General features: G+C 42.4%; 1 protein-coding gene across 4 annotated transcripts in view; it reads right to left on the bottom strand.

Annotated features, from left to right (window-relative positions):
• Positions 1-26,038, bottom strand: part of LOC119799067 (filamin-B) — an 88,983-nt gene that overhangs the window by 55,832 nt on the left and 7,113 nt on the right. For all 4 annotated transcript variants that reach the window (XM_038308760.1, XM_038308761.1, XM_038308763.1 and 1 more), the window contains exons 2-4: positions 5,757-5,866; positions 5,536-5,671; positions 5,202-5,299 (exon numbers count right to left, since the gene is read on the bottom strand). In XM_038308760.1, the coding sequence (XP_038164688.1) occupies positions 5,202-5,299; positions 5,536-5,671; positions 5,757-5,866 (344 nt within the window). The remainder of the gene's footprint in view (positions 1-5,201; positions 5,300-5,535; positions 5,672-5,756; positions 5,867-26,038) is intronic.

The raw sequence follows: 26,038 nt of genomic DNA, 5'->3' as shown, positions 1-26,038 counted from the left end.
TCCTTCAACCAGGTACTGGTAGCTTTGGCACTGTGTGCAGGTGCCAAGTCCTGTTGGAAAATGAAATCTGCATCTCCAAAAAGTTGGTCAGCTGCAGGAAGCATGAAGTGCTCTAAAACTTCCTGGTATGTGGCTGCGTTGACCCTGGACCTCAGAAAACACAATGGACCAACACCAGCAGATGACATGGCACCCCAAACCATCACTGACTGTGGAAACTTTACACTGGACTTCAAGCAACGTGGATGAAGTGCCTCTCTTCTTTTCCTCCAGACTCTGGGACCTTGATTTCCAAAGGAAATGCAAAATTTACTTTCATCAGAGAACATGACTTTGGACCACTCACCAGCAGTCCAGTCCTGTTTCTCTTTAGCCCAGGCAAGACGCTTCTGACACTGTCTGTGGTTCAAGAGTGGCTTGACACAAGGAATGCGACAGCAGAAACCCATGTCTTTCATACGTCTGTGTGTGGTGGTTCTTGAAGCACTCACTCCAGCTGCAGTCCACTCTTTGTGAATCTCCCCCACATTTTTGAATGGGTTTTGTTTCACAATCCTCTCCAGGGTGCGGTTATCTCTCTTGCTTGTACACTTTTTTCGACCACATCTTTTCCTTCCCTTCGCCTCTCTATTAATGTGCTTGGACACTGAGCTCTGTGAACAGCCAGCCTCTTTAGCGATGACCTTTTGTGTCTTGCCCTCCTTGTGCAAGGTGTCGATGGTCGTCTTTTGGACAACTGTCAAGTCAGCAGTCTTCCCCATGATTGTGTAGCCTATAGAACTAGACTGAAAGACCATTTAAAGGCTTTTGCAGGTGGTTTGAGTTAATTAGCTGATTAGAGTGTGGCACCAGGGGCCATCAATTTTGAACCTTTTCACAATATTCTAATTTTCTGATATGATGAATTTGAGATTTTCATTTGTTGTCATTTGTAATCATCAAAATTAAACAAAATAAACATCTGAAATATATGAGTTTGTATGTAATGTATGAATATAATATACAAGTTTCACTTTTTAAATGGAATTACTGAAATCAATCTACTTTTTCATGATATTCTAATTTTATGACCAGCACCTGTAATGGGATTTTCACGCACAACCATCTCTAGGGTTTACAGAGAATGGTCCGAAAAAGAAAAAACATCCAGTGAGCGGCAGTTCTGTGGGCGGAAATGCCTTGTTGATGCCAGAGGTCAGAGGAGAATGGCCAGACTGGTTGGAGCTGATAGAAGGGCAACAGTGACTCAAATAACCACCCGTTACAACCAAGGTGGGCAGAAGAGCATCTCTTAACGCCCAGTACGTCAAACTTTGAGGCAAATGGGCTACAGCAGCAGAAGACCACACCGGGTGCCACTCCTTTCAGCTAAGAACAGGAAACTGAGGCTACAATTTGCACAAGCTCATCGAAATTGGACAATAGAAGATTGGAAAAACGTTGCCTGGTCTGATGAGTCTCGATTTCTGCTGCGACATTCGGATGGTAGGGTCAGAATTTGGCGTCTACAACATGAAAGCATGGATCCATCCTGCCTTGTATCAACGGTTCAGGCTGGTGGTGGTGGTGTCATGGTGTGGGGAATATTTTCTTGGCACTCTTTGGGCCCCTTGGTACCAATTGAGCATCGTTGCAGCGCCACAGCCTACCTGAGTATTGTTGCTGACCATGTCCATCCCTTTATGACCACAATGTACCCAACTTCTGATGGCTACTTTCAGCAGGATAATGCGCCATGTCATAAAGCTGGAATCATCTCAGACTGGTTTCTTGAACATGACAATGAGTTCACTGTACTCAAATGGCCTCCACAGTCACCAGATCTCAATCCAATAGAGCATCTTTGGGATGTGGTGGAACGGGAGATTCGCATCATGGATGTGCAGCCGACAAATCTGCGGCAACTGTGTGATGCCATCATGTCAATATGGACCAAACCCCCTGAGGAATGCTTCCAGCACCTTGTTGAATCTATGCCACCAAGAATTGAGGCAGTTCTGAAGGCAAAAGGGGGTCCAACCCGTTACTAGCATGGGGTGCCTAATAAAATGGCCGGTGAGTGTATGTGTGTGTATATATATATATATATATATATATATATATATATATATATAATACATATACATCCGAAGATGCTTCTCTTTCATTCACCCTTAGTGAATGTAGCCTTGGCCAGGGGGAATCAATGTCATCAGGTGGCATCCACCGTTCACTGGCTGTTTCGACCCTGAACCACTACAGCCTCCCGGTGGTGGGTCGGCAGTGGTGGCCAAGTCACTGCCCATCTCCTCCTCCTGGCTTCCAGCTAACCTCCTCCATTCTACTCCATAACCAGCATGAGGCTTTTTCCGCTGCCTCCCCCATCCTGCGAGCTGCAACCTTTCTTTCCCTCCCTCCCAATCCAATGGCTGTGAACATTCTCCATACAGACTGGGCCGGGAACCCTCGACAACCGACCTCGACTGGGAACAACCATGACTGCCATCCCTTCTCTCTGCACTCATGCAGAAGGTCTTGATACTTTCCACTTTTCCTTTCAAAGGCCTGTTCACACCCCTCTTCCCATGGGACAGTCAGTTCAATAAGCATGATCTTCTTCGCTTCTTCTGACCACAGTACCACATCTGGCCTCAGGGATGTCTGGACAAACTGTGCGAACTTCAACATTCCGCCCAGGTCAACCTTCATTTCCCAGGATTGGGCCTTTTGCAGTAGACTAGATTTTGCTGTAACTGCAGTTGGTGGCTTTTCCCCTTCCCTTACGAACTGGATTGATGTTGCCTTTGGATGTTTCTGCCGTTTCTTCTTCCTCTCCTGCTCTAGGGTGTTGGCAAGTGTCATGAGCACCTTGTCATGGCGCCACCTGTATCTTCCTTGGGCAAGTGCAATTTTACACCCAGACAGGATATGCGCCATGGTCCCTTTCTCCCCGCAGAGCTTGCACAGGGGGCTCTCAGATAGCCCCCACCTGTGCAAATTTGCTGGGGTCGGGAGTGTGTCATACACTGATCGCAGTAAGAAGGAGATACGAAACGGCTCCAGCCTCCAAAGCTCTGCCCAAGTGATCTTACGCTTGGGGAGGTCCCACTTGGTCCAGGCTCCTTGGGAAGATAGTGCCACAGCCTTTGACCTTCGCCCTTCCTCCTCCAAACTTCTAACCTCCTCCTGAATCATCACTTTTCTTTCCCTAGTTCCTGCCTTGCTCCACTGTTGGAAATGGGATGTTCCAAGACCCTGTCTTCCTGTGCATGGTGCCCCAATGATGTCACGGATCTTCAGCATGCTTTCCGTCTGTGTGACTGTTGCCTCAGCTCCCCACTTGCGGCCCGATCTCGTGACGATCCCTGCTTGTCTGACTTGGTCATCGGGGGAGTCTCTGTAGGTCATGACGACTCTGCACTTGGCAACTTTAAACTCCTCCACCACGGATGTCAGAGGAAGTTGAAGTTGTCCTGATCTTATGTACAGGCCTACTGACGTGAAGCTTGGAGGAATCCCCAGCCACTTCCGGAGATACTTATTGACTTTCCTCTCCATCCCTTCCACGCTTGTCATTGGGGCTTCATACACAGTCAGTAACCATGTGAGCCTTGGCAGCAGCCCGTGTTGATAGAGCCACGCTTTAAATTTCCCTGGAAGTCCTGACTTTTCGATACTCCTCAACCATTCCTCTGTCTGCTTCTCTGTATTGACCATGTTGTTTCGGTCGGCCAGTGAGTTATCAAACCACTTTCCGAGACACTTGATTGGGTTTTCCTCCACCGACGGGATCCCTTCCTCTTGCACATACAGCCTAAACTTGTTGGTCACCTTCCCATTTCTGATCACCATGCTTCTGGATTTCTTTGGCTTGAACTTCAGTCTAGCCCATGTTGCCATTTGGTCCAGTGCTGTTAGCACCCATCTCGCCTCCACATGGGTTCTGGTTGTCACTGTAAGGTCATCCATATAACCCCTTATTGAAGGTTGTTGGATGCCTGACTCCATCTTTGGGCCCTTTGCCTCCTTTGCTGCAGCTGTTATCAGCAAATTCATTCCCATGACAAAAAGGATTGGGGAGATTGTGCAGCCAGTCACAATTCCCTTTTCTAGGCTCTGCCAACGAGTTGTAAAATGGGCTGCCTTGAATCGCACCTGGATTCCACCGAAGTAGCTGGTGATCAATCCCTTGATGTGTTGAGGGATGTGGTAGTGGTCTAGTGCTGTATGGATTAAGGCATGAGGGATAGATCCATAGGCATTGGCCAAATCCAGCCAGACTACTGTAAGGTTGCCGTTTCTGGACTTGGCCTCACGAATCATCTGAGTGAGAACACCTGTGTGCTCCAGACAACCAGAAAAGCCTGGAATTCCGCCTTTCTGGATAGCTGTGTTGATATACTTGTTCTCGATCATATAAGAGGTCATCCTCTTGGCCAATACTAATAATAAATAATATATAATAAATATATATATATATAAAAACCTCTTTTAAGATGATTAGAACATCCTGATTTATTTTTCTATTCAAACAATTAGTTACCTTTAATCATATCAGCCTTGGTATATAAAAGAAAAAGAAAGAAACTTACACTTAACGTACGTCAATGATCAGATAACTTAGCTGCAACTTATGCCCCATGTATGGCGCATGCTGGCATACGTACTTGCCGTATGTCAACGTGTGCCAGCGTGCTTCAGCGTGCTCGTAACCTTTACACAACTGACCAGTAACTTATCCAACGTATGCCAGTTGGATAAGTTGCAGGCAACGCTTTGCCAGATTTTTCGTACGTCAGGCATAGGCAGGTCAAAATCGTCAAGGTGCCTTCTGTCAAGAAGGCCATGAATTAGACACAAACAAATTGAGCAGAGTTATTTTAGAGCGGCCAATTCAAGGCATCTTCGAGTTATCCAAACACTGGGATGTTTTCTTTGTCCATCCATCTTAAAACTCACAGATTAAAGGTCACCAATCATTGGTTTGAGCCTTGGTAAGTAGAAAAATAAAAGACAAAGTGACATCAGGAAAGTCTAATCAGCATATTTCAATTACACATTTTTAGTCTGACAATTTTATTCAGATTACTACAGTTTGTATAAAAAGGTACTATCAGCTTATTTTGTTTTCAACGCATCACAATGATGTAAAAATAGCTCATGTTTTGGCAAACTGAAAACAAACTTTCCAACCGTTTCCACACTGCAGAAATAAGACCCACCTGAGGGATGCCCAGCCAGTCGTCGGCCAGCTGCATGGCTTCAGAAGCGTTGTCCACCGGTCTGACCGAGTCCCAGGTTTCCCAGTCTGGACACAGACCTGAGAGCGAAACCATTGGGGAAACAGCAGAAACATCAGTTCTAAAAACATCATCCACCTAAAACATCATAGTTTGGCTGGATGTTGCTAGGCAACCTTAGCTTGAATATTTGAGTTCACACAGATCATTTACTGGAGAAACTTCTTAAAAAAAGCCTAATTTCAGTCGTAGTTTTACTTTATTGTACTCTTTAGCTCTACTGATTATTGACTAAACATCCCACTGACTGGTTTACCTGGAGCACAGCTGTCCACCAGAGCTCCCAGTGCTTTCCCGTCCCTCCAGTCTTGGCTGAAATTGGTGATTGGCAGATCGGGGACTTTGTGTTGAATCCAGCCAAGCAGACGCTGTTTAGGTGTCTTTGACTCTGCCTGAACATTAAAAAAAGAAAAACCCAACTATAAGTTCTGTTTTCTAAATGTAAGTATTTTTAAATGGAGAAGAGGCCGTCGTCACCTCTTGGTCCTCGCCCTCCCAGACCGGCATGGAGATGGAGTAGTGCAGGATCAGGGTCCAGATCAATCCCAGGATCAGCTTCAGGTTCCCATCTACTATAGCTTTAGAGTCTAAAAGAGAGAAGGAAAACATTTTTTTTTTATTAATTTCTGAACGACCAGACTGAGAAAAAAAAACAATCCGGGATGCAAAAGAAAGCAGTTTTCAAAGGAGCTGATCTAAAAGAAACAAACCCACCAGATTGTGGATGAACAACCAAATAGCCACAGATTGCGTAAATGGAGGCCCGGGCTTCAAGCTAGCAACCCCAAGATAACCAGACTATCCTCCGGAGCCAGACCGGAAAGAAGACAAGCATGCTTAGTGTGAGGGATTGCTGAAGAGTCAATGAGTCGATGCAATCAGCTGGTTTTCCTTAGATAGAAAACTTTGAATCGAATCTGACTTGATGATCTGGTGAACTGGAAAGTGACCTGAGATGATATGATGTGAATTGGCACTATAGAAATAAACTGAATTAAAGGAAAATTCCGGTTTTTAACACTTTTAGCCCCTTTTCTGTAGTGTCCAGGATGAAATCGAATGATCGACACCCAAAATTTTGACGATTGGTCCTGTCTCTGCTATTTGGCTCATGCAGAATCCCCCCCTGGCTGCTTCAGAATGGCTTCCATAGTGCATGTCAGATAATGTCCTTAAAACAACCTTAAACGTTCTTTTTTTAAAATATGCTACTCACCGGGTCGTCAGCGCTGTTCAATGACGTTCCAAAAAAAGTTTCGTGAAGAAAAAACGTTCCTGTAGTGTTTTATTTAGCATTTTGTAAATCCCATTGAGTTCTGTTGGAATAGTCGATATCCCTCCGCCACCGGAAACGGAAATGGGGCCTGTTTACGCGTAGTTGTAGTCTTTTCGCAATGCCCAAGTGTTTCTGCTTCACTCTGTGTACTCCGACGTCGAGGTGCTAACGTCTCTGTTAAACACTTTAAAAAACTCTGAAAATGGAATACGAAAGGTGGATTCTTGAGGAGGACATATTGGACTTTGAGTTTGACGGTAGATGATACCGTCGCCAACTAGTGGTCTGGAGTGTGCAACGCTTCAGATTCGAACCGGAAGCGGAAGTTTATAAGCGGTTGTGATGTATCGGAAAAAATAGTTCTGGGATTTACAAAATGCTAAATAAAACAAGACAGGAACGTTTTTTCTTCACGAAACTTTTTTTGGAACGTCATTGAACAGCGCTGACGACCCGGTGAGTAGCATATTTTAAAAAAAGAACGTTTAAGGTTGTTTTAAGGACATTATCGGACATGCACTATGGAAGCCATTCTGAAGCAGCCAGGGGGGGATTCTGCATGAGCCAAAAAGCAGAGACAGGACCAATTGTCAAAATTTTGGTGTCGATCATTCGATTTCATCCTGGACACTACAGAAAATGGGCTAAAAGTGTTAAAAACCGGAATTTTCCTTTAAAATTAAGATTGAGGACAAACTAACAGTGACACAGACCAGTGGTCCACAGTAGCCCTTTGGAAGAACAAAACAGCTGCAAAAATACTCCTGCATATACAGACCGGAGCAGAGCGGGAAAGGACCACCAGGCCAAAAACTACCTCGGACCAGGCCAGGGATGGGAAGGCCCACCCCGGAAGGTTCTTATTTTGATGGAGATGTAAAGTAACTTCATTATATTTTGCACACATTTTCATTTTCCATTAAAATCTGACATTTAATGAAGGAGATTGACGACAGGGACAAACAGGTGTGGGCAGCAATGACCCGGTACTTGGAGCACTGGGTCTATTGAGCCAGAAGACACCACAATCTGGTTTCTACATCTACCCAACAGAGTCCAGGAAACCAAGGGCGACTTTAAACCCCTCACAAGCAGCGGAGCAGTCTGAACACCTTCATTCGTCTCTGCAAGCTGGTGCAAGAGAAATCCCTGATGAGCTCAGCAGGATTCAAGTTTGGAAATCCTCTGATCCACCCAGGTTTTCTCCAGCTCCGCACCACCACCCGCTATGCTCCAAACATGTTTCATCAGCTCAGGTTTGGGAGGCGGCAGCCGCACCCACGGTGACACAATAATGAAACAGTGCCTCAGAGGAGAAGTTACGACATCAGGATTCCTCCATGATCTGGTTCTGCTGCAGTTGGTTTTTTTCTGATCCCATCTTCAGACTCTTCACTTTCCCCAACTGTTCCTTTCGTTTACGCCTCATTTCAAATGAATCTCCTCTGAGTCCCGCTTTTCTAGCTTTCCTTTTCTCCTTGAGGATGTAACAATACGCTTGTGCAAGAGTGCATACGTCTGTGGGAGCAAACATCCTGTTGGTGAGCAGCACTCCTCATTATTGACCTTTGACACATCCTGAACTCAACGTTTCTGAACAATTGTTCTAAAAGTCTCCCTTTCCATCCCAAGACCTAAAGCCCAAATAAACAGCTGAAGCTTCAACATGACTGATTAACGGACGCATATTTTCAGGACCTATCGTTTTGCAACAGGGCATGATGTCCATAGAGGAGGACATGATGCTCAAACTGGAAATAGAGTCGTTTCATTTTGTTTACTTCGTTCAAAGCTGCTCTATGCTGTCTGGCTGCAATGTGTTCGTCTGCCTCTGTGAGCTGCTACCCGAGTTTCTTGTTTTCACAGCGCTGCCCTCATGTTTATGTGCAGATAAGGAGCTAAATGTGTTGAAATGTGGCTCATTAAAAGATCAGTCGTAATTCTAAACATTTTAAAACCAGCCTGGTTGTGACCCAGACAGAGTACTGGCCAGACTCCCCCCCATAAAGATACCATACTGGTCTTTATGGGGGACCAGTGGAGTCCCCCATAAAGAACTCCACTGGTGCCACTATAACTAACCGGCCTTTACTTTATTTTGAAGTTCTTAATTCTGCTTTAGGAGAACAAAGAGTCACGGCTTCTGCCAATACCTGCTGATTTGTTGCTACGTTTCCGTGGAGACGCCACAACAATGACAAGCAGGAAAGAAGTGGCTGCTGGGAGGGTTTCTGTTAGTAGGAACCAACAAATAAAGGCTGAGTGTGTCTGAGCAGAAAAGGAAAGGGAGATAAAGCTCAGTGCCTGTGTGGGCAAAGGTGAGGCAGGTTGGAACCAAATGCCTTTCTCTTATCAGTGCAGCACACCCTGACCACCACAGGAAATTACATCATCGAGCAAAAACACGCCTAAAAATACCTGCTCTGGCTCCCACCCAACAGTTTGGTGCTTAAGTTAAAATGGTGAGCAAAGATAATGAGTTTATGGTTTTATAATGGTGTACTTTATGAGTCATGAGGCCGAACCTATGTTAAAACCAAAACAAACTCATTACTTCAGTCTGTGGATGCATAAAACATAGATTTTTATTTTCTAAATTTACTCGTTGCTTATTCTCAGAGAGCTGCAATTTCAAGTTTTGGTTTAGTACATCTCCCATATTTATCATGCCAAGATTAAGAAAATATTTAATACTTAAAAGCTATTTCAAACATATTTGTTCACAGACAAATAAATAACAGTCTTAACCCTGTTAGTCCGTGAGGCAGACACCCTGTCTACTTTTAAGGCTAGGCTTAAAACTTTCCTTTTTGATAAAGCTTCTAGTTAGAGTGGCTCAGGTTATCCTGAGCTATCTCTATAGTTCTGCTGCTATAGGCTTGGACTGCTGGAGGACATAGGGACCCCTTTCTTTAATTCTACTTCATTCTATCTCTATTCTCCCATTCTCCAGTATGTGTTAGTTTAACCGCTAACTTTATTCTCTCTCTGCTGTCTCTCATTATGGTAGCTTCATCTGGTCTAGTCCTGTTTGGAGAGACAGCAAGCTCAATCCGTGGCAGTGGCAGCGCTGCGGCAGTTCCGGTGGTTCGTCGGCCTGACACGGCTTTAGTACTGGCTGGCACGGCTAGGCCTGTCTCGATAATCAATAAATCAATTAATCACACGATAAATAAATACTATCCACATCATTTAATATATCGGCTATATTGTCTCTGCCTGTGTTTTTCTCCTTCTGTTGATGACGCTGGAAGAAAATGCTTAACCCCGGTGCTATCCACTGACCCCTCCCCTTCCTCATTTTTTAGGAAGGGAAAAAATGCGGAGGGAGGAGAAGTGGACTATCGCATCAGGTAGTCAGCGTGCATCATTTTGTACTTCTGCAGCTTTAAAGTCCCGTGAGGAGTTAGTGAGGTAAAAAAAAAAAAAAACACGTTATGTTGGGGGCAAAAGCTCGAAATGGAACTGGTTTCAAAGCCAAACATAACAGCCGCAGTGGGGGAGTATTTCAGATTCAACCCAAATGACCGAGGCGAACCGCTGAACCTGTGCGAGCCAGTATGTCCGGCCGGCAGAGCCTTCCACCGAGTGGCTGTGTAGTGGCCGGTGGTGGCCAATTATTGGCAGATAAACTACTTTGTTCCATCAAGTATATATGACATTATTAAAGCTTTAATGTAGGTTATTAAGCAATAACATCACAATATATTTAAAAAAAATCTACTTAGAGGTACTATAAATAAGTTATTTGCCGAAAAACGGCAAGAAAATACAAAAAAAAAAACAACTAAAAAACTAAACAAAAAATAAGTTAGTGGCTGCGGTCATTAATACGGCGTGCCAGCCAGTACTAAAGCTGCGTCAGGCCGACGAGCCACCGGAACTGTCACAACGAGCCAGAACGAGCCACCAGAACTGGCACCGGGACTGCCCCCGGGACTGCCGCAATGTTGCCACTGCCACTAATTGAGCTCGACCCTGCTGCCTGTTTGGCTGTGACTCCATCCTAGAGAGAAATATTAGCTGCGCTGCTGCCATCAACACCTTTCTTTATATATGTTCGAGATCTGCTTGTTTTTAAGTGTAGTCCTGTTTCTCTGACTGTAACAGGCTGGATGTGCCATCTTAATCTTCTGACATGGAAATTGACTCAGAGCTCGTCTGCCTGGCTGTGTGTTCACTGGATGGGGTCGCCTGTGGAGCTGGTTGACAGTTGCCTTTTCTATCTATGCTTATTTCTGTATGTCTGCTTCTGTCTCCTTGAACCCCAGTTGGCCTCAGCACATGGCCGCTCACACTGAGACTGGTTCTGCTTGAAGTTTTCATCCTGTTAAAAGGGGAGTTGACCTCTCCACTCTTGCTACCAGCATGCGTAGTGTGAGGGATTGCTGAAGAGAGCTGAGAGCTATCCACTATGTGGTTTGGGACAGCTCTTAATGTGACGGACCCTCTGCGGGAATGGAGGGTTAGAGTTTAGGGGCCGGTTAGGGATTGGGCCAAAGTTGTCTGGGTTTAAATGCCTCTGGTAGGGTTTCCCAAGGCAAACAGGTTCTGGGTGATGGTTCAGACAGGAGTGGAGGTAGAAAAACAAACACAAAAACTAAGTCTTTCAAAGCGATGCATTTACTGGACCTTATGTGAACATGCGGCTTGGCGTCCTGTTACCAGTAGAGATCCGGTTAAGAACATCCACAGACTTTGTGACCATTATGTCAACGAGAGGAAAAGACTAACATGGAAAGTTGGAGAGCAACAGTCAGAGGTGGGGGGTACCTGCAGTCGTAAACAGGATGCAGAGCTTCTCTGTGGGAGTTTAATTAACCCACTGAATACACACAGATTCCTGTGGGCTGAGATCATAGAATCCCACCCACTGACGACCCCCTAAAGAAAATCTGCCCCCCTCAACTGCACCAAATACAAATGGATGGTGACAGTGAGACAAAAGGCCCACGGCTCTAAGAGATGACATAACAGCTTTCCCTCAGCCTGCAGGTCGCCTGCAACTACAGTCAGAATAACTAGCAGAACCAGCTGTGTTCAAAAAAGAAACCACCAAGTGGAAACAGTCGACCATCTATAAACAGGCACCAGGGTACAAAATCTTAATGTCTTCAGAAGTTAGGAGCTGCAAACCAGAACTGTTCTTGTTTCAACATCTCCCGCCTGTCTGATATATCAGGCATTCAGTTGATCAGCAGCAAACTTAAAGCCAAACCCTCCTTCTGAACCCAAAGAAACAACCTAAACATCGTTGTTTGGGGGCAGGCCTTTAGGCAGGTATAGGCTAATGATGGTTTAATGGGTTTAAAAACAGCACAAACTTTTCATAACACTAGTTCTACAGTAAAAGGCTCGTTACCAGGAAATCAGACTTTTTTTTGTGTTAAACAGCCTTGGTTTAAAACATGTCTGACATGTTCAAAGTGCCGAGTGTCGAAGTCGGCGCCTGGATTAACCTCATTCAGGGAAGCTTCCCAACGTTAGCCCTCCTTGCTAGCATCTTCATCAGTTTCAGCACCATCAGCTCATTTGCGCATGTGTAACTAGATATACATATAGGTTGCCCTCGATTTTAAATTACGTTTTACTTCCCAGACTAAACTATAAAGTGTTAAAGGTTAAAAATGAATTTCCTGAGAAAACAAATGCCTTGAAACCCTTTCCCTTTTATCGCTCATCTGTGCCTGATCTGTACCGGAAATTGGGTGCTATGCTACTTTCCTGGAGCTAACCTTTTAAGCTTTGGAAAAACACACAGTAAATCTAGTCTTTTTGAGTTCTTTGTTGTCCTTTCGTGTTTACATTATGGTATAAAGTGCGTAACCTAAATAAAGTAACAACTAAAATACCGATAAACATGTTTTAATCATATTTTGCCGGACTGTTCTGAGCATGTCCCATGATGATGTCAGACAAGGGGTAGGGCTGGGCGATAATTCAATAGCGATATATATCGATCGATAGACGTGTGGCGCAATAGAAAAAAAGAGGGTCGATAAAAGTTCGACAAAAAAATGCCGTTTTCCTTCCTTCTCATTGTAGCCTAGCATGTAGGTTTATGCTAGTCGCTACTTCCTCCCAACCAATCACAATCGCGGACCCAGGCACGCCGTCACAATGCGCCGCCCTCTCAAACCTCAACACAGAGCACATGAAGATGTTTGGCAGTATTTCGATCATGGCAAGTCGGACAAAAAACAAACCACAGTCATCTGTAAAATGTGTAGGGAACCAGTGAAACCAGTCTGATAACACAACCAACTTTTTTTTTTTTTTTATCATCTAAGCCGCTCACACCCGCAGGAGTACGAGCTGTGTAGACCCCGACGCGGCTCTCCTCCGAGGAATCTTCGGGAATTTCGGGAAAATATATATATATTTTCAATTCTGGGCAGTTTCCCACATAGTTCTAACAATTGAGAGAAAAATGCTGAGGGGCCAGAAACTTCAAAGTAATAACTCAGGTTAAAGCAGGAAACTAAGCTGAACCAGGTTCAGCTTACAAGAATGGGGGCGGCTGCGTGGGGGGGTCCATTTATTTATTTGTTATATTTATTTTGGTCACTTTAGTTTATTCTTTGTCAGTATTTAATAACATAACTCAGGTCTCTTAAGGTATTTTTCTTTAAAACAATGGTTAAAAAAGTTGGTTAAATAAATATTTATGGAAGTAAATATGTGCCATCAGAATTTGAATAAAAAATACCTCTGAAATTTGAATGTTGTATATTAGTGCTTACTTTTTCAGTATTAAAAAAAATTCAGAATATATTTTTAACCTAAAAAAAAATTCAATGTCATTATTTGTACATTAAAAAAAAAAATTCAGTGTAATTTTTTTTACATGGTTGCAATTTTCAGTTATTAAAAAAATTCACATTCCTATTTCAAAGTGATAAAATTTTCAATATACATATTTTTCACAGTTTAAATTTTCAGTGTTAAAAAATTCAGCATATAAAAAATTCTACTTTTCAAAATTCAAATGCAATATTTTCGTTGTCCTCCAATTCAACTTGCTCAAATTCACTGTCTCAAATTCAGCGTCTAAAAATTCGCTGTAAAAATGGCCAAGGTTACTTCAGGTCACAGACATTAGCAATGGATGTCCGATTCCAACATCCACCTAATCACGTGACACAACCGTCATATTGAAGAAGTACCAGTATCACCCAGGCTGGCGACCATGGAGGCGAACTCAAACCCAACGGTGAGTTTAATGCTTTCATATTTCTGTAGTATATTTTATTTTGCGCATGAAGTTTGATACATTATCTTAAAGCCTGATTTAAAACACTGGTTTGGGCCGTTGTTAATCTTACACCGTGTAGTGCCGGCATATTACTTCTCGCTACCTCCGAGCACCCCCCCCCCACCCAATTTCCCCCGTTTTATTTAAAAAAGAAATACCACTTTTCCAGGCAGTCTTAGTAAAGTCGTAATTTTTCAGGAGATGCTACCGCTAATGTAGTAAGCTAATATGGCTGCCTTGTGTGCTTCAAAGAGGGGCTGTGAACAGTTCCGACTCCACTCTGATCAGCTACTGTATTGTTAGGTGACTTCATTTATGAATTAATTAAGAAATTTATTGTCATTACAACATCACGCAAAATACCAGTTACCTACCAAATTGTAGATTTATTTGTGCTTGATATAGTTTCTACAATTTTAATGGGAGAAGAGCACAGTAGGTATCGACTGCCTGTCTCAGTCTCACCTAAGAAAACATACAAACAACCCAGAAAGTCACCACCCATCAGTTCTCTTTAAAGATTCTAGACTTGGCGCAAATGGCATTTCTTTTTGAAAAGAAACGGGGGAAATTTGGGGGGGGGGGGGGGGGGGGGGGGGGGGGGGCGTGGAGAAGTAATATGCCGGCACTACACGGTGTAAGATTAACAACGGCCCAAACCAGTGTTTTAAATCGGGCTTTAAGATAATGTATCAAACTTCATTCAGTCGATGCCTACTGTGCTCTTCTCCCATTAAAATTGTAGAAACTATATCAAGCACAAATAAATCTACAATTTGGTAGGTAACTGGTTTCAAATCTTTTCAATAATTATCGATATCGATCAATATGCATTTTTTTTTATCAATAAGCTTTTTTTCTATATCGCCCAGCCCTAACAAGGGGTTTAACGGAGAAAATATAAAAACCCTCGGAATTGTTTCAGAGAAGTCATAAAACATTTTTAAACATTTGTATTATCCTTCTTTAGTGAGTTAAGGATCGAAATAAGTAATTTTAGTACCATAACCACAAGCATTGAAATGCTTTCCAAATGATTGTCTTGGCCTGGTGGTTAATGCAGTGTGCTTGTGCTCTGAGAAGTTTGAAGGTACCTGGTTCAATCCTCAGAGTCTGCACTCTGGGACCCTGAGCAATACCCTTAACCCCACGCATCTATCTGGGCATCCCAAAGGGGATGGGATAATTACAGAGGTAAATTTATCCAGTGTGAGATCAATAAAGTTCAATTATTATTATCAATTATTATTATAAACCATGGATCACGAGTGATCCGAAGAAACTGCTCAACAAGAAAAAACAAGCCTTTGAGAAGGGAGATAGGGAAGTAAAGAAACAACTTCAATAAACCAAACATTACCCGTCACATATCTGACTCAAGCAATTAGAACAACTATTTTTATTGATTTAAGACAGATCATGGGATATCAAAAGCCACATAGGGTAGAACGGACCTGTCCTTCAAAATGGGCAAAAAGAAGGCTGCATTTGTCGGCCGCATAACGAGGAGTCTTCCAATCCGAACAGACCACGGTACCGTGCCATGATGTAATCGGCCGACGAATCTAGCCTTCAGAGGAAGCAACTGCTGAATTCGAACTCGGAACGGGTATTGCTGCGTGTCTAGGTTTTAACTTAGACCAGGACATTATGGCAAACCAACCTTGGCTAACTGCTAATGTTGATATCGGGATACATAAGTTGAATGTTATTGTTCACTTCCAGAAGTTTCGCGCATGCGCACAACACTGTGTGGTACTTAGATTAGAATCAACTTTATTGTCATTACACAGGTACAGGTACAAGGCAACGAAATGCAGTTTAGGTTTAACCAGAAGTGCAATAGCAGCACTACTTAGCAAAACTTAGCTACAGCTCAAAATGTACGACGAAACGGCGGGGTTTTAAAGTTCACAGCGTACCATGCATGTTCTCACACCGTGCAGCCCTACGCTCTGATGCGATCTACCTGCTCACACTGCACGCCTAAAACCCACACGTCGAACTCCGAGAGATGATGTCGGTCGGCTTGTCAACTTGGAAGGAGAAGAACTCCCATGTTTGCACATGCGCAGTGCTGGAGCTTCTGGTAAATCGGCTCGTAGCTCTGCTTCAACAGCAGGATTTGTCCACAAACTCCTCAGGATGGCCGACTGAATTTCAAACATGTTTGATTTTCTCCCGACCTTAAGATTCCTGATCGGGAGGAGGTTGTGCGAAGCTGAACGCCCATCGTTACCACCTGTATACTACACAAGGTAAGATGAGGCTGAAACTCGGCTCGATCAAAAAATTTTCACACAACTGGAAAATCGACCCGAAAACGGCAAAACAAAATCGTACAGTGTACGTTCGATTTCATCACACTCTGTAAAGATCAGAACAAGGAGTTGTGCTTTGAATGACAAGCAGTTATTCTACTAGTTTTTAGAACAGACGGCTCAAAAGTCCTGCAGGCTTTACAGGTTTCCTGCTGCAGCATTGCAGATTGGCATTAACAGGCTTTTGCTGAACCAGGGACAAATTAAAAACCTTTAGGAGAGCGGACTTCGAGGACCATCTTTGGGCATGCCTGTTTTAGACTTTATTTTGTATTTATTCTGTATTTCTGTAATGTTCTAGAAACCATGCTTCTCAACCTTGCCTGCAAAATGAATACTTGCGATATTTTAATAATGTTGTTCTGCTCCAAAACAGACCAAGAACTGGTCGACTAATCACAGCTTTTGGGCCCACAGCCAAGCCAAACTCAACATGGCAGGAGGACGTAGAGTAGCGGCTGCTAACTCATCCTCACAGGTTTAACCAGGAGGAATAGGTAGTTTTACATACTTGCCAGTACTATGTAAATAAAAAAAAGGAAATAAGCTTAAACTGTTTTCTCACACCCTGCATGCATTTTAAGAGATATAACAATATAACCTTTACATAACAGCAGAATTACTCCTTTGAATTTTAGATTTTGAGCCTTTAGCATCTTAATTTGGATTATTCTAGTAAACAGAATAAAGATATTAACAAATATACAGGCCAGAGTGATATTTGATGATCCTTTTAAGATGAAAATGCGCAGACATTCTTTATCTTCATCTTGAGGGGAAAAATAAATCAATCTGATTTGGGTCATTTCAGGCTGCAATATGAACGTATCCAAAGCGCCCAGTGCTGCAGGAGGGGCCCCACAATCGCAATGTGTTTCACATTATGTCATGCAGCGGAAAGCAAACTAAATTGCAGAGCAGCATGACCCTTTGAAAGCACATGGTGGAAAAGGTCTAAAAAATGGTGGCCATTAAAAAACCTGCCAAAAGGAGGCGTTTTCTCCACCAAAAGCTTCAATTAGTGCGGCGTTGCTCATTAGTAACCAAGATAAACAACCCTAGCATTCAGCCAATATGATCCCTCTATTCAGGCTCCTGCCGTAGTCTGGGCCCGTTTGGGGTGACTCAGGGTGTAATTATCCAACTTCCCAACATCATGACGGCAGCAGGCACTGGTGACCTTACTGCATGATGCGCTGCTGAAATAATGACAATACTGAGGAGTCACATGAGTCCCACGCAGGCAGCTGGGGGATGATCCCACCATAAAACCTCCAGATTACAGACAGAAAAGAGGCCAAGAGTCCTTTAATGTCTTTGATTTGAGTAATGAGGGCTGAGCATGATGCAGAGGATGTGTCATTCTGTCTCCAGCTCTCTTTAATCTGGCTGTGGTTGGATGCAAACAGCTTCCAGGGATGAAGCTCAACGAAAATCAAAGACTGAGAAATACTTGCTCTCTAGTTCCCCCCTCCCCCACAAAGACCTGAGGTGAACGGACCACGAAGAACACTTGAAAAACATTGAGACCAGGAAGGCAACGAGGATTAGCCGAATTTGTGAATCTGAGGAGGAATTGGCCGTCGTAAAGCTGAGCACTAGATTTAAATGTTTTGGAAGAACCGACTGAGACCAAAACGGTGAGCTCTGAGAGCACAACTAGAGATCCAATAGGTTCTATTCTAAGGGTCCAATAGGTTCTCATCTAAGGGTCCAAAAGACAAGGAACCAAATTTCTCCTGGTTATTAAAAACAGCCTCCTGAGAGAATCTGCTGCATCAGAGCGAAACAAGATCATCTATCAGGAATTTGTTCAACTAAACATTCAAACACACATAAATGACTAATGATGAACAAATCGCAGCAGAAGCAGGAACCACAGGAGACCCGAGCAAGCCGGGACGGGCCGCCCTGTCATTACCACACATCTGGCATTACGTCCTGGCAAGCAAACACCCTGCAGCGCTTAGCCCTGCATGACCTCACCCTGTCGGGTCCTAGGCCATGTCGTCATCAGAACCAGACCCGGCATAAGGAGGGGAACGGGGAAGAAATCAGATACTTTTCATCACACTGAAGCAATTCTCTGAAAAATGTCTAACAAAAAACAATCCCTGCACAGGGCTCCGTCGTTTTATGAACCGATGCTAACATCTGCTGTTGAACATTTGGTCCCTTTTAGATCCTTAACGAGGTTTGACACAAAGCAGGGCTCACACAACTCTCCTAACTTTTTCTAAATGGCTCACGCTTTTGGCTTTAGGCACAGACAAAACATCTAAGGATCACATCATCGACTTAATATGCATCTGATCAACAAAAACCGAAGAAAGAAACTGTTTGGTCTGAGTACAGTCAATCAGAGGAAAAAAAGATGAATAGATGTTTGAAGCAGAGCCAGGCTGCAGGAGGTTCACCTCCATCAGTGAACAATCTCAGTAAACCACTGCAACCACACAGACAGAGCAGGGATTATGTAAGAACAGACAGCAACATGATGCGTTCCAGAACCTTTGGCAAGATCTGCAACATCCCAGTTTTTAAATCCCACTCAGCACCCAGAACCAACTACCTCTTATCCATTTACCCTAATCTGATTAGATGCACAATTAAACACAGATTACAAGAGCAAACGGATTGAATCAAATACATTTGTCGTTATTAAAATCGTATTTTCTTTTATCGACATCTGGCTCAAATTGAACACTTGAAATAAATGAATAAAAAAGGCATAAAGAGATGCACAAAGATAAAAAATGCAGAGCGTCTGGTCCAAGTCTGTCAGTGGAGCCACAGATGGCCTCAAAGTGCTGTTCTTCCTTCATCACCTTCTCATCAAACCGATCATTAACAGGATATCAAGTCAATGGTGACTGTCTTCAACCTGGCGTCATGTCTGCCGCCTCTCGAGACTTTACACAGGTGCAAATGTTCTACGAATTTCCCCACATCAAAGACGTCTCAAAGCCACACCGAGAGGAAGATGACATGATAACCGTTCAGTCTGATAAAACCACAAAGGTCTGCAGGGGAATGACAGGTTGTCTGGTGAAGACGTTAGAGCTGTTCTAAAAATTTAAACGTATTGATGGTTTAAAAGGTAAAAAGAAAAAAACCCCAAACCTTCTAAAAGATCTATGCTTAAACAACAAGTTTGGTCATTTTAACTTAAAAGCTACAGCCCATTTATTCATGATGGAAAGTTTTTTCTCAGTTGATAGGTCATGATTTGGTTTTTATTCTTTTTGACAGTATATTGATATCTATTAGGGATGGAACGGTTTATAAAAACCGTTCGGTTCGACTGTCTCGGTTCGGTTCGCGTGTGTTTCGTTCGGTTCATGCGCTGCTCCTTTTTCTCATAGGCGAAGCGTTTACACTCCAGGGCAGAAGGTGGCAGTACTGCGACCAAAGCCACCCACCAGTGGTAAACAAGAAGATGAAGCGAAGCAGCGTAGCCGGGTGTAGCAGAAAAAAATCAGTTGTGGAGAATTGTGTGGGTATGGCGAGTGGGAAAGAACAGTAGTTGGAAGACGCGCCAGCAGCACTTTATAGGTCTGCTGTATGGGACCGCTTTGCATTTAAAGTGACCTACGATGACGGCGGAAAGAAAGCTGTGGATAAAAGTGCAACAGTGTGCAAGCATTGTGCAACACGTTTTGTTTAAGCTAACAGCAACACGACCAACATGTCAGGCTAACCCCGAAATCCCACATACTCCGTCAGCAACCCCCGCTCCGCTCCGTTGCGCTCCAGACCGCCTGCTCAAAGCAAAGCTTACAGCCCCCACTGTGGCTCCCGTCCGCTCCGCTCTCCTTGGAGATCGTAGAGATCATGCGCGAAATTATTAAATTCAAAGCAGCAAAACATACGGAAATGATCCAGGTTTTCCGCGGATCATTTAAAATAATTACAATTCATTAATTTTTATGGGATTTCGGTGTAACAATCAACATATACAGAACCGAAAACCGTGAACCGAACCGTGGATTTTGTGAACCGTTCCACCCCTAATATCTATGGTTTTAGTCTAAAACTAGCATCCTGTGCGCCTTGATTCTATCGTTTCTAAGCTAAAACGTTAGCAAGGTTGTTAATTAGCATGCCTTATTTAATCAAAAGAAAAAACAATTATGAAAATTAAAATAGGAAACAGGGAGAGTGATGCCTTCCTCCATTTTTACATATTTAAACAACAAAAATCAAGTGTAAATCCAGGAATGCACCTCATCTATTTCCTAAGATTAATAAAATGAATCAATGGATAGTGTTCATTATGCCATCTGGTCATTCAGTCTTCTCCGTCTTCTTCCCTTGTGAGAAACAGGGACAGGCCAGTTTGCATCAATACAGAGTCTGCTGTAATTTCCCTCTTTTTCCATTCTCAAAAATTTTAATGTATACAATAATATAATAAAGCAATTTATATGCATGAAACAAATGGAGCAATATGGCAATTGCCATATTGCTCCATTTGTGAAAATAAAATCTGTTGGGCTCTTTTTGGCATCAAGACAATTATTCTTATTGCCACATTGCCAGACAGGACACTGTAAAAAAATAAATAAATAAAATATTTTAATGAAACTATTTTTCCTAGGGAGGCACGATATTGGGATTTTGGCCGATATCCGATATGCCGATATTTTAAAACTCATGTAGCTGATAACCGATATCGATACCGATGTTAAAGCTGGACAAAAATAAGTAGTCATTGAAAATAGCAGTTTTGTTATCCATTTCTGACACTTTGAAAATAATAAACTCAAATATATTTTCATATGCTGATATCAAATTGATTTTTAAAAACGCGGTATCGATCTATTTTACTTTCAAAATCTCGTGAAATTTCATCGTTCTGTTACAAACTCTCGTGATATTTTGCAAATTCTTGTGAGATTTTGTTAGTAAAATAGATAGATACCGCGTCAATATATCAACATTTCAGGATTTCAGGAATTTTCGGGGGATTTTGTAGCATAACGATGACATATAGCAATATTTCATTAGTAAAAGAGATTGATATGGTGTTTTTAAATGGCAATATATCAGCATATGAAGATATTGGGATATTTTAATGCATCAATATTTTTTCCCTCGTCTTTAGAAGTTTTTAAGTCTGTAAAAAAGAAGTTTTTGAGGAAGAAGAAGTAGTATTTTTTTTTTTTTTTTTTGTTTTTTTTTTTTTAGACTTTAGAAACTCAGAAGCTGATCAAATATGGGGTTAAATATCGGTGGGGTGGCCGATGTCCGATATTCAGTTTTAAGGCCGATACCGATAGGGGGCCGATTATATCGTGCATCCCTAATTTATATATATATATAGAATTGAAAAGCATCTTTTTTTGTTTTTAAAAAAATACATGTTTTGTTATTATTACATGTATAGATGAATGAAAAATGTGTTCTGAGGGCCAGCATAAAAATTATCTGTTTAAAGTTATAGTGAAACCCACAATCCTAAACCTCTATTCATGTGTACATATTTACATCTGTGCTTTTGGTTTTAAATAAGTTATTATTTTGATAGGATGTAAAGTTTAAAGTTAATGTTTATTTATTTTTTCACGTTCTTTCCATCAGTGTCCCCGTTTTCCTCCGCTCTCATTCAATCTTTTAATCTTCTATCAATCTTACACTAATCTAAAACAGGGACACATTACAATAAAAATCCCTTCCAAATACATATAATCTCGTCCTACATTTTATAATAATTTCGGTGGTGGTTATTGTTTCACTGGATTAAATACTAAAAAGGCTTATCACCACCTATTTGGAGCTACAAGTCAAAACAACACAATAAATGAACATTAAAGAGGTTCTTATCTCTTCCTCCATCATTCTCAGATCGTGCAGATTTTGTCTCATTCAGTTTTCCTTTTACTGCCTCTTATTTTTTTATAATGAGGAACTTTAATATATTAAAACTAAGTGGTAGGAAAGTAGACCTAAGTCTGAACGTGTATACTCAAATCGCATCCATAAAACAGCCAAACAATTTATAACTCAACTCTATTCAGTTTATTTCTATAGCGCCGATTCAAAAGATGTCATCTTAAGGCACTTTACAATTCAACCACATCATAAAGTCAAATTGATTCAGTTTTCTATCTAAGGAAAAGCAGTTAATTGCGTCGACTCATTGACTGGAATGCTTGTAGCGACAGTGGAGAGGAAAATTCCCTTTTAACAGCAAAAAACTTCCAGCAGAACCAGAACCAGGCTCAGTGTGAGCGGCCATCTGCTGAAGCCAACTGGGGTTCAAGAAGACAGAAGCAGACATAGAAAAAAAGCATAGATCCAAAAGACAACTCTACTTACAATAACTAAATATCTGAAGATCACCAAAAGTTACCAATCAGTTCTAAAAATATCTTTAGATGAACCCTTGTTGATCCCTGGAGAACCACAGAACCAGATTAGTTTTATCCGAGTCTATTCACTCCTGTCAGCTGCAGCCAATCGTCTGTCTTACTTTTTATTGATTAGCTTAGTTTATTTAACATTTCCGGTCCTCATCTTTAGTAAAACAAAACACATCGAAGCCCATTAACTTTGGCACAAACCAAAACATTTATCACAATGATCAGCCCAATTCAAACCAAATAAACCAATTAACATGCTCACCATAACACAGTGTAGCTGTGATAAACTTCCTCATCCGTTTTAAAAGTGGTGAGCTCTGCTCCTCATCTATACCTAAACAGCAGGGCTGTGCATAAAAAAAAAAAAAATCGATATAAAGATTAAAATCGATGTTTTTAAAAACGATTTAATATCAGTATGCTGGTTTTCAATATCAATATACCTCCCTACCTCTAGGGGGCGGTATTAAGGCACGGCGTTACTCTTCACAGTGAAGAAGAACTTGGTTTTAAAGTCAATCAAAAGAGCCAAGGACTCGATAAAACCAAAGCAATATTTCAATATTGGTCACCTTTAAGGACCAGGGCTACTAGTACAGGTCCACAAAATCCTCTAAAGGGTGTGTTTTGATTGACTGGATAATAAAACTTAAAACAGCTGTACAGGATTAGTTTCAGAAACACCGACCTTCAGAATAAAAACTAGTTTTATTTTATTTTATTCCTAATGAACAATACTAAATGAGTTCATGTTTGCTAAAAGGATGCATCAGGTGACATTTGGTCTTTATAAATCTCCTGCATGTTCACATGGAACAAAGACACTTTCTGTGCTGAGAGCTGGTGCATGATTGTAAGTCTATATTCTGCCTTTTCTCAGGTTACCTTTCCAGCAGAGACAGTTATCCTTTCTCTCTCTCAAACACACCATGGTCTGCTGGTGTGATTCCTGGTGACAAAAGACAAAGGGACAGCTTTTCTACTTGTTTATACCTTAAACAACATGAAAAGAGCCGTCGCCCGGTTTCCTCGACCCGTTCCAACACAGAGCAACCAGGAACTTTTTCAAATGCTCATTTTTTGCTGCCCAGTCTCACCCCAGTGAGGCTTTTGGCAAACAATCTAAATCTCTGAGCGAGGAATGTCCTCCAGCTTTCTCCTCAGGACTACAGGAATGCCACCAGTCTGCATGTATGCAGGGTTTCCCCTGATCCGACAATCACAGTTTACTACAGCTGTCAAACTGAGCCAAAATAAGTGAAATGAAATTAAGAGCGTTTTCAATTCTCACACTTGAATATAATTACCTTTAAATGCATTTGAAAGAACAAAGTCTATAGGAGGAAATGAAGTAACTAAGACGGGAGTCTGGAGCCTGAAGAAAAGCGGTAACCAAACCCAACAGAACCCAGAGAGGATGGGCGACATTTGTCAGAGCTTTGTGGCTTTAATTGCATCCCAGAACAAAGTTTCCTTCAGTGAGAGCAACAACCCGAGAGCCGTTCAATGTTTTCCCTTAAAGTGACCTCTTTATTCACTTATTTTGTCCAAAAAGCAGCTGTCATGGTGGGCATGAAAGCCTCCAAACAGACTGCAGAACTGACCCAAACCTCTCCATCCAGTGGTAGCGATCATCGATCTGATGAAGGAGGAGCATGGAGGTCTCAACAGGTCAGGATCTGGGCCACCTACCTCTATCATTCTACTTGCCAAACGTACGTTTAGAAAGAAAGGAGACGGCCTGGGTGGAGTGGAACAAAGCGGGCCAGAGAAGAACATGTTGCTGCAGGAGGGAGAAGAGCTGCGAGCGTTCAGAGTGTGAGAAAACGGCCAACACAAACACTTCTGTCAGCTGTGACTTATGGACAAACATGCAGAGCAGATCCTACATATTAATGCATCAGTTCCCAGAAGACAGGAAGACAGTTTATGGAGTTTGTAACTCCACACTGTTTGGTATTGCCCCACTGGAAAACTATCATGTAAGTGATCCAACGTTAGACTGACAGACTCTGCAACAATGCCTCCAAGAACTTCTATAAATCTTGTTTCCTCCGTCCAAACTGCATTCCCAAACAAACAATGAATCAACAGACGCTCGTTTCTCCTGCAACCAGCTGGACAGATTGCTTCATCACACTAACAATCGTTACAAAAAACAACAAAAAAGAAATAAGAATTTCTTTTCCATTTTACTCTGACTGATAACGAGAACAAATTGTTTACTAAAACGTATTCAGAAACTCCATAATTGCGTATCAGAACTAGTGAAAAAAGTGGATTGGTGTTTTCCTGCATGCTAGATGAGATCATTTTCCTGATTAGCAACATGAACGTATGTTTTATCGTGCTGCTCTGACTGGGTGGTCGTTTCTGCAAATGGCACCTTTTACCTCAACTCTATCCTCCAATCATTAATTAGTTGGTTGTTCCAATCATCGGTTTATCTGATAGATCATTTTCAATAATGCTGCATTCAAATGTCAATCGGAGGTAGGCAAAAAACTGAAACTGAAAGACTGCAGTCCTGGAACCAGGCTGGTTCAGAGAAGTTTATCTAAAGTTTAGAAAACCTCTCAGACATAATGATACTTCTGAGTCCCGTAGGCAGAAACCAGGAGCAACAAGGACGCCCGGTTCACACCCAGCTGAGAGATAAAGATCTGCTCAAGCCAAGCAGAACCATGAGGCGATAAGAGAAGGAAAACAATGTGTACTACTGGAAACCCAGAGGTTTACATGCATCGCCATGGCAACCATCGAATAGGTGACAGAACAAAGCCATGAACGAAAAGAAAAGTCCTGAACTTCAACTGTTAGGGCAACCTTGACCCAGAGCTCTGAAGGTCACACCTCTGATCTGGTTGGAGCCATTTTCACTGCTTATCCAGACATAAACATTTCCTCACATCATCATCATCTTCTCTGCAGATAAAAACAGAAAGTCTGACGTCATCCAACAGGCTTCATCATGAAAACGGGAAAAACACAGAACAATCAATGAGAGCCGAGCAGAGGTCAGATTAGCAGCAGAGGCTAAGGGACTCCGAGGGAAACATCCCCATGAGCATCGGAAAGGTTTTCAGTTTAGTTGAAGATTCTCTCCACCTGAGCCTGGCACACCTAGAGGAGGAGAACACCAACGTGCGGATGCTGTTCCTGGACTTCAGCTTTCAGCACCATCATCCCACAGCATCTGATGGGCAAACTGGAACAGCTGGGATTCAATACACCCCTCTGCTATTGGCTGCTAGACTTCCTCACCAACAGACCTCAGTCAGTCCGGGTCGGACAGAACACCTCTGATGCCAAATAGGCGGAGCTTCAGCTGCGTGAAGCTGACGTCACACTGACGTGAAAAAAAAAACAAAAACAGCAAATAGACTTAATGGTTATCGCTTCTTTAATGCAGGTCCAGGAATTTAAAGGAATAGTACACCCAAAACATGATTAGCCTTCATTTTCTACTCACCCCCATGCTGAACAACACTCTGGAGTACTTTTTTGATATCTCAAATGCATCTGGAGATCTGGGAGGCTTC

Source organism: Cyprinodon tularosa, unplaced genomic scaffold, assembly GCF_016077235.1.
Source record: "Cyprinodon tularosa strain WSP-4 unplaced genomic scaffold, ASM1607723v1 ctg647, whole genome shotgun sequence".
Classification (NCBI taxonomy): domain Eukaryota; kingdom Metazoa; phylum Chordata; class Actinopteri; order Cyprinodontiformes; family Cyprinodontidae; genus Cyprinodon; species Cyprinodon tularosa.
Note: the sequence above shows the minus strand (reverse complement) of the source record. Positions and strands in the feature narration are given on the sequence as shown.